At 35.5% G+C, this 16,035-nt stretch overlaps 3 protein-coding genes across 5 annotated transcripts; all 3 read left to right on the forward strand.

The window, feature by feature from the left end:
- The first annotated feature begins 4,921 nt into the window (after positions 1-4,921).
- Positions 4,922-6,541, forward strand: LOC132184838 (uncharacterized). Its single transcript, XM_059598614.1, has 3 exons — positions 4,922-5,029; positions 5,610-5,853; positions 6,131-6,541. Exons 2-3 carry the CDS (start codon positions 5,635-5,637, stop codon positions 6,242-6,244), a joined length of 333 nt encoding a protein of 110 aa, XP_059454597.1. The 5' UTR covers positions 4,922-5,029; positions 5,610-5,634; the 3' UTR covers positions 6,245-6,541.
- Positions 6,542-9,154: 2,613 nt separating this feature from the next.
- On the forward strand, positions 9,155-10,249 carry LOC132185405 (putative disease resistance protein RGA4). Its single transcript, XM_059599183.1, has one exon. It carries the CDS (start codon positions 9,155-9,157, stop codon positions 10,247-10,249), a length of 1,095 nt encoding a protein of 364 aa, XP_059455166.1.
- On the forward strand, positions 9,166-14,797 carry LOC132184777 (putative disease resistance protein RGA1). Of its 3 annotated transcripts, XM_059598526.1 has the most exons (5): positions 9,166-12,559; positions 12,676-12,763; positions 12,897-13,055; positions 13,144-13,222; positions 14,380-14,797. In XM_059598526.1, exon 1 carries the CDS (start codon positions 10,516-10,518, stop codon positions 12,472-12,474), a length of 1,959 nt encoding a protein of 652 aa, XP_059454509.1. In that variant the 5' UTR covers positions 9,166-10,515; the 3' UTR covers positions 12,475-12,559; positions 12,676-12,763; positions 12,897-13,055; positions 13,144-13,222; positions 14,380-14,797. The 3 variants fall into 3 exon arrangements, with proteins under 3 accessions (XP_059454509.1, XP_059454510.1, XP_059454508.1); XM_059598527.1 differs by having other exon boundaries at positions 12,676-13,055; positions 13,416-14,797; XM_059598525.1 differs by having other exon boundaries at positions 12,676-13,055.
- The last annotated feature ends 1,238 nt before the right edge of the window (positions 14,798-16,035 follow it).

Consider the following 16,035-nt stretch of genomic DNA (forward strand, 5'->3'; position numbering starts at 1 on the left):
TATCCAGAAAAATCTAATATCAGTTCCTGTATTAGATAACAAAGGATACGAGATCAAATTTAAATATGGGAAGGTCTACAATAGGAAAGGGAATACTTTTGTAAAGGGTATAAAAGTAGATAATATGTATTTAGTTAACGTTATTAATAAAGTTTCTACTTCACATTACTCACATGTGTCTAAAAGTAGTTATTATCTATGGCATTTAAGATTAAGCCATATTAATAAACACAAATTGATAAGAATGAGCAAAAGTGGATTACTACCTCATATTAATTATAGAGATTTTAATACATGTGAATCATGTATTAAAGGAAAAATGACTAACAAGTCTTTTTCAAAACAATGGAAGTCATCAAAATTATTAGAAGTAATTCACTTAGATATTTGAGACCATTAAGAACTAAGACACATAAAGGAATGAAATACTTTATTACCTTCATCGATGATTATTCAAGGTATGGATATATTTACCTCATTAAAAACAAATTTGAAGCTATTGATAAGTTCAAAGAATTCAAATTAGAGGTAGAAAAACAGTTAGGGAGATCTATCAAAACCTTGAATAATGATAGGGGAGAATATGAAGCTCTGGATAATTTCTGCAAAGAAAATGGGATAAAACATTTGTATACAATGTCATATAAGCCTCAACAAAATGGTATTGCAGAAAGAATAAATAGAAATGACAAGATCAATGATGGCATTTGTTGACTTGCCAATTCATTTTTGGAGAGAAGCCTTATCCACATCAGCTTACATACTCAACATTAAGACAAAATCCAAACCTTTAACTCCCTATGAGATCTGGACAGATCTGAAACCCAACATAGAAAATTTAAAAGTGTGAGGATGCAAAGCTCAGGTACTTATATCAAAACCTTTAAGGGATAAATTAAAAGATAAAACATGGGAATGCAAGTTCATAGGATATGTTGAGCATGGTAGTAAATGTCGATTCTACCATTCTGAGAATGGATTGATAGAAAGCAGAGATGCTGTTTTCCTTGAAAATTCAGAACTAATCACTCCTATGAAAGATATCAGACTATTAGAAGATAAAGAATCTGCACAACCAGTACCTATCGAAAGCTCACTTGAAAATGAAGACATTACAAATCTCCAGGACAGTGGGAGTAAGGGGATTGGATCTCAATAGCCCTAATCATGAAAACAGTGGGAGAGTTAAAAGACAAAAACGACCATTAGTCATGCTTAAAGATCATTATTTACTAAGTATAGATGACTTAAATCTTCAAGATGATCCTACTAGTTTCAAGGAAGCTGTAAAAGGTGATGATGTAGACAAATGGATAGATGCAATGAATGATGAATTAGACTCTATCAGCAAAAATGACGTTTGGGAACTCACAAATCTATCATAGCAAAAAAAAGCTATTGGATGTAAATGGGTAGTGAAGAAGAAATTCAAAGCAGATAAAAGTCTTGATAAATATAAGGCTATGTTAGTAGCCAAAGGATTCACTCAACAACCAGGTGTGGACTTTGTTGATACTTATTTGCCCATAGCAAAATTTACCTCAGTAAGAATAATCATGTTCATAGTAGCTAAGATGGATTTATAGTTGTACCAATTAGATGTAAAAACAGTATTTCTAAATGGAGAATTGAAAAAAGACATCTATAAGGTTCAACCTGAAGGATTCAATGTGAATGGACATGAATAAAATGTTTATAAATTGAAGAAGTCACTGTATGGGCTAAAGCAATCTTCAAGACAATGGTACTTAAAAATTTCATGAGGCTATCATGGAAATAGATTTTGAGGTAAGTCCACTAGATCATTGTGTTTACATATATAATGACAATGATAAGTTAACTATATTATCATTATATGTAAACGACATACTATTGATTGGAAATTGTTCAGAAATGATTCAAAGAACAAAGAACTTTTTAGCATTTAAGTTTGAAATGAAAGACATGGGTGAAGCAACCTATGTCTTGGAAATAAAAATTTCAAGGGATAGGACCTCGGAATTGTTATACTTAGATCAAGAGAAATATATAGAAAAAGTACTTAGAAGGTTTAATATGGATAAATCTAAACCTCTAAATACACCTGTTTCACAGGGTCAACATTTGTGCAAAACAATGTGTGCTCGAGATCAAACATAAATCCTTGAAATGGAAACCGTCCCCTATGCTCAAGCTGTGGGCCGTCTTATGTATGCTATGACAAGCACAAGATCAAACATTTGTCATGCTGTAGGATTGATTAGTAGATATCAATCAAATCCAGGAAAGGAGCATTGGCAAGCAGTAAAAAGAATATTTAGGTACCTGCAAGGAACTAAAAACATAGGTTTATATTTTGGATTAGAAGATCTAAACATTGCAGGATACACTGACGCGGATTTTGTAGGAGATGTAGATGACAGAAAATTTACAAGTGGCTATGTATTCTTATTTGGGGGAACAGATGTTTTTTGGTTAAGTAAGAAACAAAATTGTGTTGCAAAATTCACAAAGAAAGCTGAATATATATCGTGCAACACAGCGGTAAGCAATGTTGTTTGGATTAAATGTTTCATTAAAAGTTTAAACTTTGGAACGCCAGATGGACCTGTCAATGTATTTTGTGATAATAAATATGTCATCTCTTTAATAAAAAGTGGAGCTCAAAGTTCTAAAAGCAAACACATTGAAATAAGTTATCACTATATTCAAGATATAGTGGAAAGAGGTGAAATAAAAGTTGAATTTATTCCCTCAATAGAAATGATAGCTAATCCCATGGCTAAAGGGTTAACTCTAGATAAATTTAGATAGCATATAGCAAAAAAAGGATTAAGGAAAACTTAAGAAAAGACTACATGGTTGAACATCATAATCAGAAGGATTCAGGGATGCCTGAATGAATGATGGTATGCGTTTCTTTCGCCTCATTAAAATATTTTTTGGGCGAATGACACTTGTAAATAACAGACATTATAAACTGACATAAATGTAAAGTCCACCCAAAGGCATTATGTTAAGTTTGGTATAATATTTGTATACCGATAGTATAATAAATCATCGAAAAGAAGTGTCAATGTAAATCTCAAATAGGGATAACCTTGGAGATAAGAAATTGAAGAATGATTCAATACAAGTTTACATATGGTTACTATGTAAAAATCCTTAATTGTAGTTTGGGTGTGGACTGTATTCCCAACTATGGATAATCAATGTTATTTGCTTAAATTACATAGTAGGTAAAGTCACCACTAGTATGTTGTCAGTCAGACACATATGGTAAAAATGTGCAAATAACATAAGTGTGCACACATCAAAGATGTTATGATCTGATTATTGTCTGCAAGCGTTAGCAGATAAGGAGTTGACATGTTTTATGGTACCAAAGGTAATCATGTACAACTATGGTTTTATTACCAATCAAAATAGTATGATCAAGTGGGAGATGAAGGTGCATATGATGATCACACTATTATAAGTGTGTTCATCCCCACACCTAATTGTATAATATTTACATGAAGATAAATGTACTTCTAGGTGGAGGCAACAGGTCAAGAGAGACAACTCTTGGTCAAGGGTTGTATTGGGACTCTATAAATAGAGTCCCATGAGAATACAACCACTAAGCCTCTATAATTTACATTAGTTTGTTATATTACTTTCTGTTTTAGTTTTCAGCATTCTGAAGGTCTCTTGTTCTCCATGGAATTTTCACCAAAACAGGAGAAATCCTTTCTGAAGAATATTTACAAGATCCTACATTTAAATTCCTTCACAAATCACAAGTTTTTAAATTGCAAACCCAAAATACCTAAAATAACATTACTCTACAAACTAGACAATTTTATGACAATCTATTAAGTTGACGGTTGGCGTTTGCCCTTGAGAAATGAGTGACTTTTGTGCTAGGTTGCTATTTTAATTTTATTTATATAATTTTTATTGTTTTTTAATTAATTTGATCAATACTTTTTTTTTAGGGAATTCTTTCATCTTCATTCCATAATAAGAGATACAGAGCGTAAAGCTCTTACAAAGAAATATAGTCATAAGCTAGGAAAAGTACAACATCATAGATACACTGAAAATTTAACAATAAAAAACGTATCTACTTCCTCCAATCCAATCCATGTGTACACTCCATTTAAGGGGCAGATCTGTTATGGGCAAACTAGATATGAATACATGGATATGTCTTATCTCGGAAGAAACAAGCTTTATTCATCCGGCCATGAGACAAACCCCTCATACCGAAACTATCTCTCCTCAGCTTAAAGGCCAGGATAACACAACAAAACAAGAACAAAACAAAGAAAACCAACTTCAATGGCAAGATCCAATAAGAAAACGGCAGAGGAAACTCGAAGCATGAGGTTCATCGCAAAGCGCGTGAGATCCACACTCCTCCTCGCACGAACCACATCTGGCGCGTGCCAAAAAGAAGAGAGAAAAAGTCTGGTGTCTACAAGGCATAGTGGCACCGGGAAGAAGCGTGTAGTGACACGTATGGGCTTGAGCCAACGGCAAAAGAGTAGATTAGCAACACAAGGAGTCGATCTAAGTTTCCCAGCAAAATATCGATGAAACCCAAGCACGATGAGAAGCCAAAATACGAGGTGGAAAGGACGGCTACTACCGTTGTTTAATTTGGACGCTACTATTGGGTTCTAAAATCAAACCAAAGGAAAGAAAATGAAAGAAAGAACAAAAAAAGGGGGAGGAGATTCATCCCCTTCCGGGTCTCACCGGAGAGGGACTAGAGAGAGGCTAATTTGATCAATAATTAATATCTCATGTTATTTTAATGAAAATTTCATTTGAAATTTTTTTTTATATAGTTCTTGATGGTACATATACATCATACATGTGCTAGTAAAATAAAATAATTAAACTTCATGTTAAAAGACGTCTTAAATATAAGATAAAAAATAATCCATTTTTACCTATTTTCTTTTACTCTGTAGAGAAAAGAAACGCCACCGCTCTCCCCTCCGCCGAGCAACAACCCTCCGCTGCTGGAGGACCCATAAACCTGTGGGCTTGCTTGAAGGTGTGAATCTCCTCTCTTGTCGATTTTTCTTCTCTTTCACTCTCTTGGGTTTCTCTCCCTTCCGCCCTCTCCAATTTTCTCTTTTTGTGCATTGATTTTTGCTTGCATCTCTGCCCCACTCGGGCCATTCCCTTTATTAAAGCTCCAATGTTGCCGGTCAATTAGTTGTTTCTTTTAATAAATTTTATTTAAGCTTGTGTTCTTCTTTGGATTGGGTTTGCTGCTTTTGACGTTGTTTGATAGTGTTATTGAGAAAGTTGGTTTGATCTATTTGTTTGTTCACAAATAGGAAATATTTGATCTTTAAGCTCTGTTTGGGTCTCCTGAATTGGTCGGAATATATAAAAAAAAAAAACAAAAACAAATTTCTGGGTCATACTTAATTCTATATATTATGCTTTAGAAGGCAAAAAAAAGTTATAGAAAAACGAAAACAAATGTAGCCTGGTTGTGCTTTAGAAAAACTCGAAGCAAGAGGGGAAAATCCGACAATTTCTTTGCCGGTACATTTGTTTTTCTTTTTCCGATCAACTGAGTATCATCAGGGTTTAATTGAATGAAAGTGGAAACTGTAATGCAGGAAGGAGAAGCGAGGCTTGTTAGAGATGAGCTCCGAAGCACTGCAAGCCGCCAAGGCGTATCGGCGGCTTCTCAAGGCTGTGAAGAACCACATTGCTCAGGAAGACAGCAAGAGGCGCTTCAAGGAATATGTGACGGAGGAGTTCCGCAAGAACTGCACGTTATCAGACCTCGCCTCTATTCGGCATAAAATCAAGCTTGCCAATGACTACACCTTTTTACTCAACAGCGTCCACCATCACCAGGCACTGCTCAATCTTCATCCCTTCGATTACATTTTGGCTTTCCCCTATTGAATTTTGAATTTTGATTTGGTATAGTGTTGGATTTGAACTGAATAAACTTCTTGTTGAACATGTTGTTAGTCTTGGTAATGGTGTGAATGTAGTGTAGTAGTTCTTTTCTGGGTTATCTTCTGCTTGCTTAGTATAGGGCTATATGGGTTCAGTTTTGGAAGAAATTGTGACATTTTTTTTCTTCCCATTTTGGCTCTAATGTTTGAATCGGTAATGGTTGTGGCAGGAGCTACTATTCTCATACAACATTGCGGTGGATAGGTCGGAGGAAATGAAAAGAATACTTGGAAAATCTGCTGCGAGCGTGGGTCTTCAGCTTCCGGAGGTTTATCGGCCTTGATGGTTGGGATTTGTTTTACTTTTGTCTTATTTTTCATGCCTTTGGTGAGTTATGATTTCTTTGTCTTATGTTTAACTCATTTGCTGCCAATGGAGTTGAATTTAAAGTTTTATTACTGCACTGTTTTCTCATCTTGATAAAGAGAAGCTCAGTTGTGTTGGTTGAGCATATAAATTGTATCAATGGAAAATAAGGAGAGTGATCATAAAATTGTACTTTGTAGTTCTTGAAGGTCATATTGGAAAAAACCATACCCATTATGATGTTTTATTTGATACTTGCATTTGTTAATGGATTCTCAGTGACCCAATGATTTGGTTAATTTTCAAGTGAGGGTTCTCTCCCATCTTGAGTAAATTTTCCAGGCTACAATTTTGCAGGGGAGCCTGTGGTTTGTTGTCATTTCTGTCTGATTGTTTTTCATTTCCCTTCCATTTCTAAACAACATAAGACTACTATTTTGAGAACTAAATCAGCAGGGTAGTTTTAATCGTCATCTAAATGAAAATGATGTATAAATTTTTAAGGCATCTTGGGATTGCCTTGGCTAACAAACTACTTCCACTTTGTGTTAACATTGGGGTGCCTTTATGCATTCAATAAAACTGATTATTACTTATCAAAAAAAAAAAAAAAAAAAAAAAACTTTGTGTTAACAGCTCCTTCTGTCTTGTCATAAAACTTTATTCTTTGCAACTCTTTTTAATTTGAGGTGAAGCCTTTGCCCCAATATTCCACCCACGTTATGATCCCCTTGGATAGTATGCTTGCAGGGACTGTAATGCTCTACCATCGTAGATGCGAGTTTTTGCAGAATTTTGAGATTGGTTGATATTTGCGATGTTGGTTTGTTAAATTCGCTAGGCAAGTGTTTGATAGAATGCCAAAGCGGGACTTGATTAGGTAGTATTGATGTTGGTAGTGGAAGAGAGGAATTTGATTTTTTGGAATTCAATGAATAGATGGTATTCCCAATCTAAATATGGGCTTAATGTTGCATGGGATTTGTTTGTGAAAATGCCTGCTAGAGACTTCTCTTGGAACACAATGATTGATGGGTGCATAAAGCATGACAAGGTGGAAGATGGCTCTCATTTGTTTAATCAGATGCCAAAACAGGATGCGGTACGTTGCTACAAGTTTATTTGATGGAATGTCAAAAAGAGATGATGTTGCTTGTAATGCTTTGATACCTGGCCATGTTCAAAATGGTTATTGCTTGTGATGTTTTGTGGGCAACAAAGATTGCCATTGAACAACAAAACTAACGTACGATTTTTTTAGCAGCGGCGAGTGAACTTGTGTGGAAAAAAGAAAAGTGAAGTGGGTTTGTTTATTGATAAAAAAAGAGTTGCGAACTCAGACTAAAGGGTGCTTTTGAGATTGTGATTTTATAGATAAAAAATATAATTTTAAATCAAATTGCAAAAAATGAATTGTTTAGAATTGTGTTTTTAAAAAATTCTAATTTAATCGTAGGTAAAGAAATGTTTTTTTTTTTTAAATCAAATTGCAAAAAGTGAATTGTTTGGAATTGTGTTTTTAAAAAATTCTGATTTAATCATAGGTAAAGAAATGTTTTTTTTTTATTATTATTATTATTAAAAATAATAATTTTAAAGTTTAGACTATAATTTTAAAGGTTAAACCGTGATTTTGTCAAACACATAATTGTATTTTTAAAATCGTTATTTTTAAATCTCACTTTTTAAAACCGCAAATCTAAACAAACCCTAAACAAAGAAATATATGATCTTACTCTTGTCTCATTACCTAGTAGACGAATTATCATGAGATTTTTGTGTGACACAGAGTTAGGGGTGTCAACCGGGTTCCGGTTTCTAGTTATTGGCCAAAATCGGGAATCGGAACCGAGGTACCAGGTTTTTTAATTTTGAAAAATGAGAACCGAAATCGGGTACCCAGTTAACCGGTTATACAATAATCGGTCGATTTTGATTGGTACCCGGTTATCCGGACCGAGTAACCGGTTTTTTAAAAAATTCAGTTTTGGCTTATATTAGGTATTTGGCCTAATTTTTGAGCTTATTTGATGTATTTGCCATTTGGTCTAATTTTTGTGTTTAATTTAACAATTTTTTGCCCATTTTTTAAAAAACACAATTAGCATTTTTGTCCCAATAAGTTGGGCTTTATTGTGATTGTTCAAAAAAAAAAATCCCAAAAAATCATTGTTTTTGGCTTTTTGGGCCAAAAAAAAAAAAAAAAATCCTATGTTTAAAAATGTCCTTAAACTTCATTGTTTAAAAATGTCCTTAAAATCCAATGTTTACAAATGCCATAAAAATTCAATGTTTAAAAATGCCCGAAAAAATTTAAAAATTAAAATTAAAAAAATTATTTTATATATACCGTTATAACCAAATGGCAAAAATCGGAACCGAAACTGAGTACCCGGTTATCGGTTGGTACCCGATTTTTTTGACACCCCTACACAGTGTACATGATCTTAAAAAAATGACAACATTAATAAGGGTATGTTTGGGTGAGTGTTTGAGGGGCTTAAAAGTGCGTTTAACACTTAAAAAATCGGTTTGAAAAAAAAAAAAAAAAGTACTCATTTGGTAAAAAAAATTTAAAAAGCTTTTAAAGGTCCAAAGGGCTAAAAATTGGACAAAATACACTTTGACAAAAGCTTCTAAAGCTTAAAAATGAAGTTTTTGCCAAAAAAATAATTTGTAAGCTCTATTTCTTAAACGTAATCATAAAGATGCTTTAAGTTAATTAATTGTTTATCGAGCCCAATTTATTTATTTATTTATTTTCCTGATTAATCATCAACGCATCTAAAAATATCTTGTAGACACCTGGCACCCACCATAAACACTTTTTTGGGTTTCCTGAATGCGTAGGCTTTTGAGGATTCCTTTACTCTCAGAGCATTAGGAAATGGCAGAACAGCTTCTCTTCGGAACTGCCGACAGAATCATCGAGACTTTGGGCTCGCTGGCCGCCAAAGAGTTCAGGCTACTCTGGGGCGTGGGAGATGAGATTGAAAGCCTGAGGAACACCGTTTCGGCAATCAAAGCCGTGCTTCTGGATGCGGAGAAGAAACAGGCTGCCGGGAACCATGCGGTCGGAGATTGGCTCGGAAAGCTAAACGACGCCATTTATGATGCGGATGACTTGCTGGATGCTATTTCCACTGAAGCTCTGCGAAGGGAAGTGAGTACCCTGGGGAAGAAAGCAAAGCAGGTACGCATTTTCTTTTCCGAATCAAACCAGCTCGCCTTTCGTCTTAGAATGGGGCTTAAGATTAACGCGATTGGAAAGAGGTTAGACGCCATCGACGCCGATAGGGGGAGATTTCACTTGGAGGAACGCCATGTGGAGACACGAGTGGGTTGCAAGGAGAGGGATAACACCCATTCTCTTGTGCGTGCGGAAGCAGTTATTGGTCGGGAGGATGATAAGAAGGAGTGTCTGATGGACTCAAATTTTGAAGAGAATGCTTCAGTCCTTTCAATTGTTGGAATCGGTGGACTAGGAAAGACTACTCAACTCATATTCAATGATGAGCGAATCGAAAATCATTTTGAGCTGAAAATGTGGGTGTGTGTCTCTTATAACTTCCATGTTAAAGATATTGTTGAAAAAATCTTAGAATGTGCAACAAACATGAAACAACCAACTGTTGAAATGAATACACTGGTAAGATATTTTGGAAAAGTAATCGATGGAAAGAAATACTTACTCGTGTCGGATGATGTGTGGAATGAGGATCATGAAAAATGGTGTCGCTTGAAAGAAGTGCTGATGGGTGGTGCTAGAGGCAGTAGAATATTAGTGACTACTCGCAATGAAAGCGTTGCAAGGATTGCCGAGACAGTTCAATCATATTCCTTGAGTGGTTTAGACGAAGACGCGTCATGGTCTTTATTTAAGCAAATGGCGTTTGGGAAAGGAAAAGAACCGGAGAATTTGAGCATCATAACACTTGGGAGGGAGATCCTAGAAAAGTGTTTAGTGTCCCTCTGGCCATAAGGACAATTGGAAGTTTACTAGAGTGGTTGTCTTTTAAGAACAATGAACTCTCAAAAATATCTCAAAAAGAAAATGACATCTTACCGACTTTGAATTTGAGTTATGATCAAGTTCCTTCACATTTTAAGCACTGTTTTGCTTATTGTAGTTTGTTTCCAAAGGATTACGAGATTGATAAATCAACACTGATTAAGCTTCGGATAACACAAGGGTTTGTCAAGTTATCAGATGAAAGATGCCCGGAAGATGTTGGCAATGAGTATTTTATGGATTTACTCTGGAGATCATTCTTTCAAGAAGCTGAAATGGATAAGCTTGGTAACATTATTCGATGCAAAATGCATGACCTCATGCATGATTTTGCCCTATTGATGGCAGGATCATTGATCAGCACATTAGATGATAAGAAGATAAATATTGATGAGAAAACTCATCATATATCATTTGTAGGTTACAATAAATCTTCATTGTGTACAGCTAGTAGGATACGAACATTTCTTTTTGGTGTTAGGGCTGAGATTGATTGTGACGCAATTTTTTCAAGTTTCAAGTTCTTGCGCGTGTTGGATCTGCACGGGAGAGATCTTCATTTTCTACCAAGCTCTATTGGAAAGTTGAAGCATTTAAGATATCTTGATCTTTCTTGGAACTTCGAACTCGAGAAGCTACCTAATTCTATAACCAGGTTGCAGAATTTGCAAACACTAATACTCTCCAATTGTGTATCACTCAAAGAATTGCCGAGAGGCATTAAAAGATTAGTCAACCTCAGGCATCTTGAGACAGATGAATGTTATGATTTGACTTATATGCCACGTGGATTGGGGCAACTCACAAATCTTCAGACATTATCAAGTTTTGTGGTCCACTCTAGTTCTCACTCCAAGCATAGCAGTGGTTTACAAGAATTAAACGGACTAAATAAGCTAAGAGGAGAGTTAGTGATTTTCGGTCTGAGACATGGGATAGGTGTTAAGTCAGAATATAAAGCAGGAAATCTAAAGGAGAAACAACATCTCCATGCTTTGGGTTTATGCTGGAATGATGAAGGAGATGTCAATGATTCGGACGTTGCTAATGATGAAGCGTCATTGGAAGGCTTCCAACCGCACCCAAATCTGAAACAGCTTCATTTATTATGCTATCAGGGTTCAAGGCTTCCGAGTTGGCTTTTGTTACTCTCAAATCTTGTTAGATTTGAATTATGGATGTGTAGGAAATGCCAGTATCTGCCACCATTGGGTCAACTGCCTTCTCTCAAGTTTCTTAATCTTAAAAATATGGAGGCTATGCAATACATAGCAGACGGTGATGCTAGTAATGAGTTCCCTTCATCTTCATCGGTGCCAGTTCCATTTTTCCCATCCCTCAAGGAAACCCAACTTCGTGATTGCCCTAATCTCAAAGGGTGGTGGAGGAGGGAGGATTCTTCTGTGGAGGTGAATAGTGATAATTTTGCTGAAATAACAGCAGTAACATCAATGATAAAACATCATTTACTCCCTTTATTTCCTTGTCTTTCAACATTATCCTTCAAGAACTGCCCTATGTTGACTTCCATGCCAATGTTTCCACATCTTGAAAGAGAGTTGGACCTGGACAATGCTAGCTCGAAGCCATTGCAACAGACAATGATGATGAATATGGTAGCACCACAAAGCCCAACGTCAACAACAACAACCTCCTCTTCATCTGCTCCTCTCTCAAAATTGAAGTATATACAACTGAGTTCCATTCCGGATCTAGAAAATCTGCCGCTGCAGAACCACACTTCTCTTGAGTCTTTGAAGATATCTTATTGCCATAGATTAAAGTCTCTCTCCGAAGGTATGCAACATCTCACAGCCCTTCAAGTTCTGAATCTTGAGGATTGTCTTGAGCTTGAGCTAGCCAAAGATGAGGATTGGATGCAGTGGCAAGGCCTTACAAGCCTCCTCTCTCTTCGCTTCTCAAGACTTCCAAAATTGGGGTCTCTCCCCTTGGGGCTTCAATATGCTACCACTCTACAAAAGCTCAAGATTTCAGATTGTATAAGCTTAACGGCTATTCCAGAGTGGATCCACAATTGCAAATTGCTTCAAGTGCTTGAAATTCGTGGATGCTTGAGTTTGGGATCACTACCCGAAGGGATGTGCAAGCTAACGTCTTTGCAGAGGCTACAAATTAAGAATTGTCCCATCTTATTGCGAGGATGCAGGAGAGACGTAGGTGAGGATTGGGCCTAGATTGCTCACATTCCAGAGTTAGACTTACGATATCTGCCTCAATAGAGAGAAAATTCAAGCAGCCATGCTTGCTCAATTGATTCAGGTATATTAATCGTCATTTTATCTTAATCCTCCATAGAACTTGAAGTACCACCTTCTTCACCTTTATTTTCTTCTTTTTTGTCTCAATATTTCTTGGTTCTTAACTTCCAAATGCAGAAGCAGCAGGACCAGTTGAAGCATAGAAGAGTAACTTTCAAAACTGTAGGGCGCTGAATTCATGATTCTTCACATATCAGGAGAAACAGTTAGTCTCTATTCTTACTCTTTTCCACAACCATTTAATCAATTTGTAATTGAGAACCTGTGTTCATCACTCCCCCAATTTCACGCTATTGTCATCTCAAACAAAAGACATTGTGTCAACTTGCCATCCTCAGGACTGAGTCGATTTGCCATAGGTTCCACAACTTTGCTAAACCGCTCTCAGCAAGATCTTTCTGCCAACCCCTACACCACGGTGTGTGAGTTTCACTATCAAGCAGGATTGGACGCTGACAAGTGGGACGAAGCCCAGATTGACCCCTCCACAGGAATTGGTATCCAAACGTTTGGCTTTTGGTCTTGTTTTTCAGCCCTTTTTTTTTTCTGAGTGAATGAAAGATGGGATGGTTGTTGATAATGCAGTAGATGCCAAATGAAAGGGGTGTAGGAGAGTGAGAGGATGGCTTACACTGCTGGGTTCTTTGAGCTTGAGCCTTGATTGGTAAGGTTCTATTTCCTATTATTAACTACTAGTAGTACTTAATTTTTTTGTACTCGTCTTTCATTTCTATAAGTAAATATTTGGTTGGGTTTCTAGTGTTTGTCTTGATAGCTCTACTGCTGTTTTAAGATAGTATGAATATGGCATGCTGTTTCTTTTGAATTCAACCCCACTATGGTACATTTAATATCAGGATCAAGAAGAGAAAACACCCAACAAATCAAGAACAAGAAAAAAGAGAACAAAAATCAGCACAATTAAAGACACAGGGTAAAGCGGTAGTAAAGCTCCACTCAAATAAGGTTTGGTAAGATAGGTCTGTAGAGCCGCGCTTGTTTTCTCTTGATCATTAAAGCTTCAAGCGTTTCTTTCTCCCCATATGCACCAGAATAAGAATGAATGAATTGCATTCCAAACAATAATGTTGTCATTCCTTCTATGTACTTGTTATCAAAATTATACATATTTTTAGGCTTCAAATTTAAGCTCGGTTATCAAAATTAGATGCTCTGATGAGAAATCTTGGTTTCATTTCTAATTTAGATTGAGCTACACTTGTGCATACCGATTCAATTTTGCAATGACAGGCATGATTAGTTAAATGATGCAGTGCAGGACAAGGTTATATATTTAGTTCTTCTGGATCAAGTTCGACATTTGTCATTTTGTAATACGAGTCAACAGAAAACAACAACAAAACCTGTAAAAAGTAAAACGCAGCAAACCCTCACTAACTTGGCACTCTGGACCCCTAAACAATGACATCTGTCCTAACCAATTTTGGGTCCTTCCGGAGGATTATCAGCCTTGATTGTTGGGGTTTTGTTTTACTTTTGTCTTATTTTTCATGCCTTCCTTATTTACCATCTTGTGGAGAAATAGTTGCCTTTGTCGAACTATGATTTCTTTGTCTTAAGATTAACTCATTTTCTGCCAACGGAATTGAACTTAAGGTTCTATTACTGCACTGTCAATGGAAAATAGGGAGAGAGATCATAAAATTTTACTTTGTAGTTCTTGAAGGTCATATTGGAAGAAACCATTCCTATTATGATGTATTATTTGATACTTGCAATTGTTAATGGATTCTCAGAAACCCAAATGATAAGGTTAATTTTCAAGTGAGGATTCCCACCCATCTTGTGTAAATTTTTCAGGCTACAGTTTGCAGGGAGCCTGTGGCTTGATTCTGTCCATCATGAAATCACTCCTCCTTAGATACAGGCAGCCGTTTGAAATTGCGACAGCCTCTAGTCGTCATTTCTGTCTGGATTGTTTTTCATTTCCCTTCCATTTCTGATAGGTGAAGCTTTTGGGAGAAAAATTGTCACAACTAAGATTACTATTTTGAGAACTAAATCAGCTGGATAGTTTTATTCGTCATCTAAATTAATATGATGTATAAGTTTTTGAGGGATCTTGGGAGTGCCTTGGCCAACAAACTACCTCTTTGTATTATCAGGTGCCTTAATTCCTGTTTACATTTGTAATATAAGTTCCTTCCGTCATAGATTCAAGTAAATTATGTTTCCCTGTTTCATGCCGCAGCATGTTTACATTTGAATATGAAGATAGAACGCATTAATTTATCTAATTTTAGAGATCAATTCTATTTTTTATTTTGAAATTGCAGAGTTCCATCTTCAATTTCAATTTGCCCTCGCATCCTTTTATTGCATTTCTTTTTTGGGTCAATTGAAGGCTTTTTTTTTTAAAAAAAAAAAAATTACCTTCTTTGTTGGAGTCACGTGTATCGCATATGAGTCATTTTCTTATGGATATAACGAAAAATCCTAACAGAATAAACTAAGTAAAAGGACTAAGTAGTTTGGAGGGTCAAAAAAGGACTAACATATATCAACATATAATACTCTTCAATTATATGTTGAACTAGATTGAAGTAAATGTAATGTAAATCGTAGAGTTACATAGAATTTTTTTTTAGTAATGCAAACCACACTTTTATTCAATCATTATCTCACCTTATTGATATGATAGTGTCAATCGACCAATGATTTTTTTTTTTTTTCTCTCTTTCTTTCTTTTAGCTATAGTTTCGAATAATTAATTGACACCACCACGTCATTAAAGTTGGATATTGTTAGTAATTTGACCATATGGTATACCCACAATAGAGCTAATCTATATGTTTCCAAGAGTAATATTTATTGGATTTATAACTTACATAACCAAGAGTTGTGTATCTTGATTGGTTATAAATAACTCATGAAGTCCTCAAGAGGTAGCTTAATCGGCTGAGATCACATTTTATGAAGTGGAGGTCACTAGTTCGAATCCCCTTCCCCTCTCTTGTGCGGACATGTCAAAAAAAAATAAATAATAATAATAACTCATGGAGGAGTGTTATAAAATGAATTAAATTCATCATTTCAAAATTTAAAATTATGAATCTCCCTCAATTCTCTCGTCTTTCTCACTCAAATAGCATTTAAGTTGTTAGCATATATGCTTAGTTCTTGTAATAAAACACTATCGTTTGAGTTCTTTCAATTCTAGACGTTATAGATATCACTACACTACTTACAAAATATCTTAATTTGTGAGTTCTCAAGTACACATCATAAAACTCTGTATTTCTTACCAAAGCAAAGTTCGTAAATTAAAACCCTCATTTCATTACAAAAGAAAGATTCTACATAAAGATTTGGTCGCTTGTTACATATCTACGTATAATCAATGTGCTAACATCTTTACAAAGAGGTTAACGTCAATAACTTTTATTTCTTTTAAATAAACTCACGATCACAACCCTTTCCATGAGTTTGCAAGAGATGTTAATGCATCTATAGTAT

This window comes from Corylus avellana, chromosome ca6 (assembly GCF_901000735.1).
Source record: "Corylus avellana chromosome ca6, CavTom2PMs-1.0".
Taxonomy (NCBI): domain Eukaryota; kingdom Viridiplantae; phylum Streptophyta; class Magnoliopsida; order Fagales; family Betulaceae; genus Corylus; species Corylus avellana.

Excerpts from the sequence above, each read along its gene's own strand:
- LOC132184777 (XM_059598527.1), top strand. The coding sequence starts at position 10,516 with ATGGATTTACTCTGGAGATCATTCTTTCAAGAAGCTGAAATGGATAAG.
- LOC132184838 (XM_059598614.1), top strand. The coding sequence starts at position 5,635 with ATGAGCTCCGAAGCACTGCAAGCCGCCAAGGCGTATCGGCGGCTTCTC. Across the intron at positions 5,854-6,130 it reads ACAGCGTCCACCATCACCAG|GAGCTACTATTCTCATACAA; the intron begins GCACTGCTCAAT and ends TGGTTGTGGCAG.
- LOC132185405 (XM_059599183.1), top strand. The coding sequence starts at position 9,155 with ATGGCAGAACAGCTTCTCTTCGGAACTGCCGACAGAATCATCGAGACT.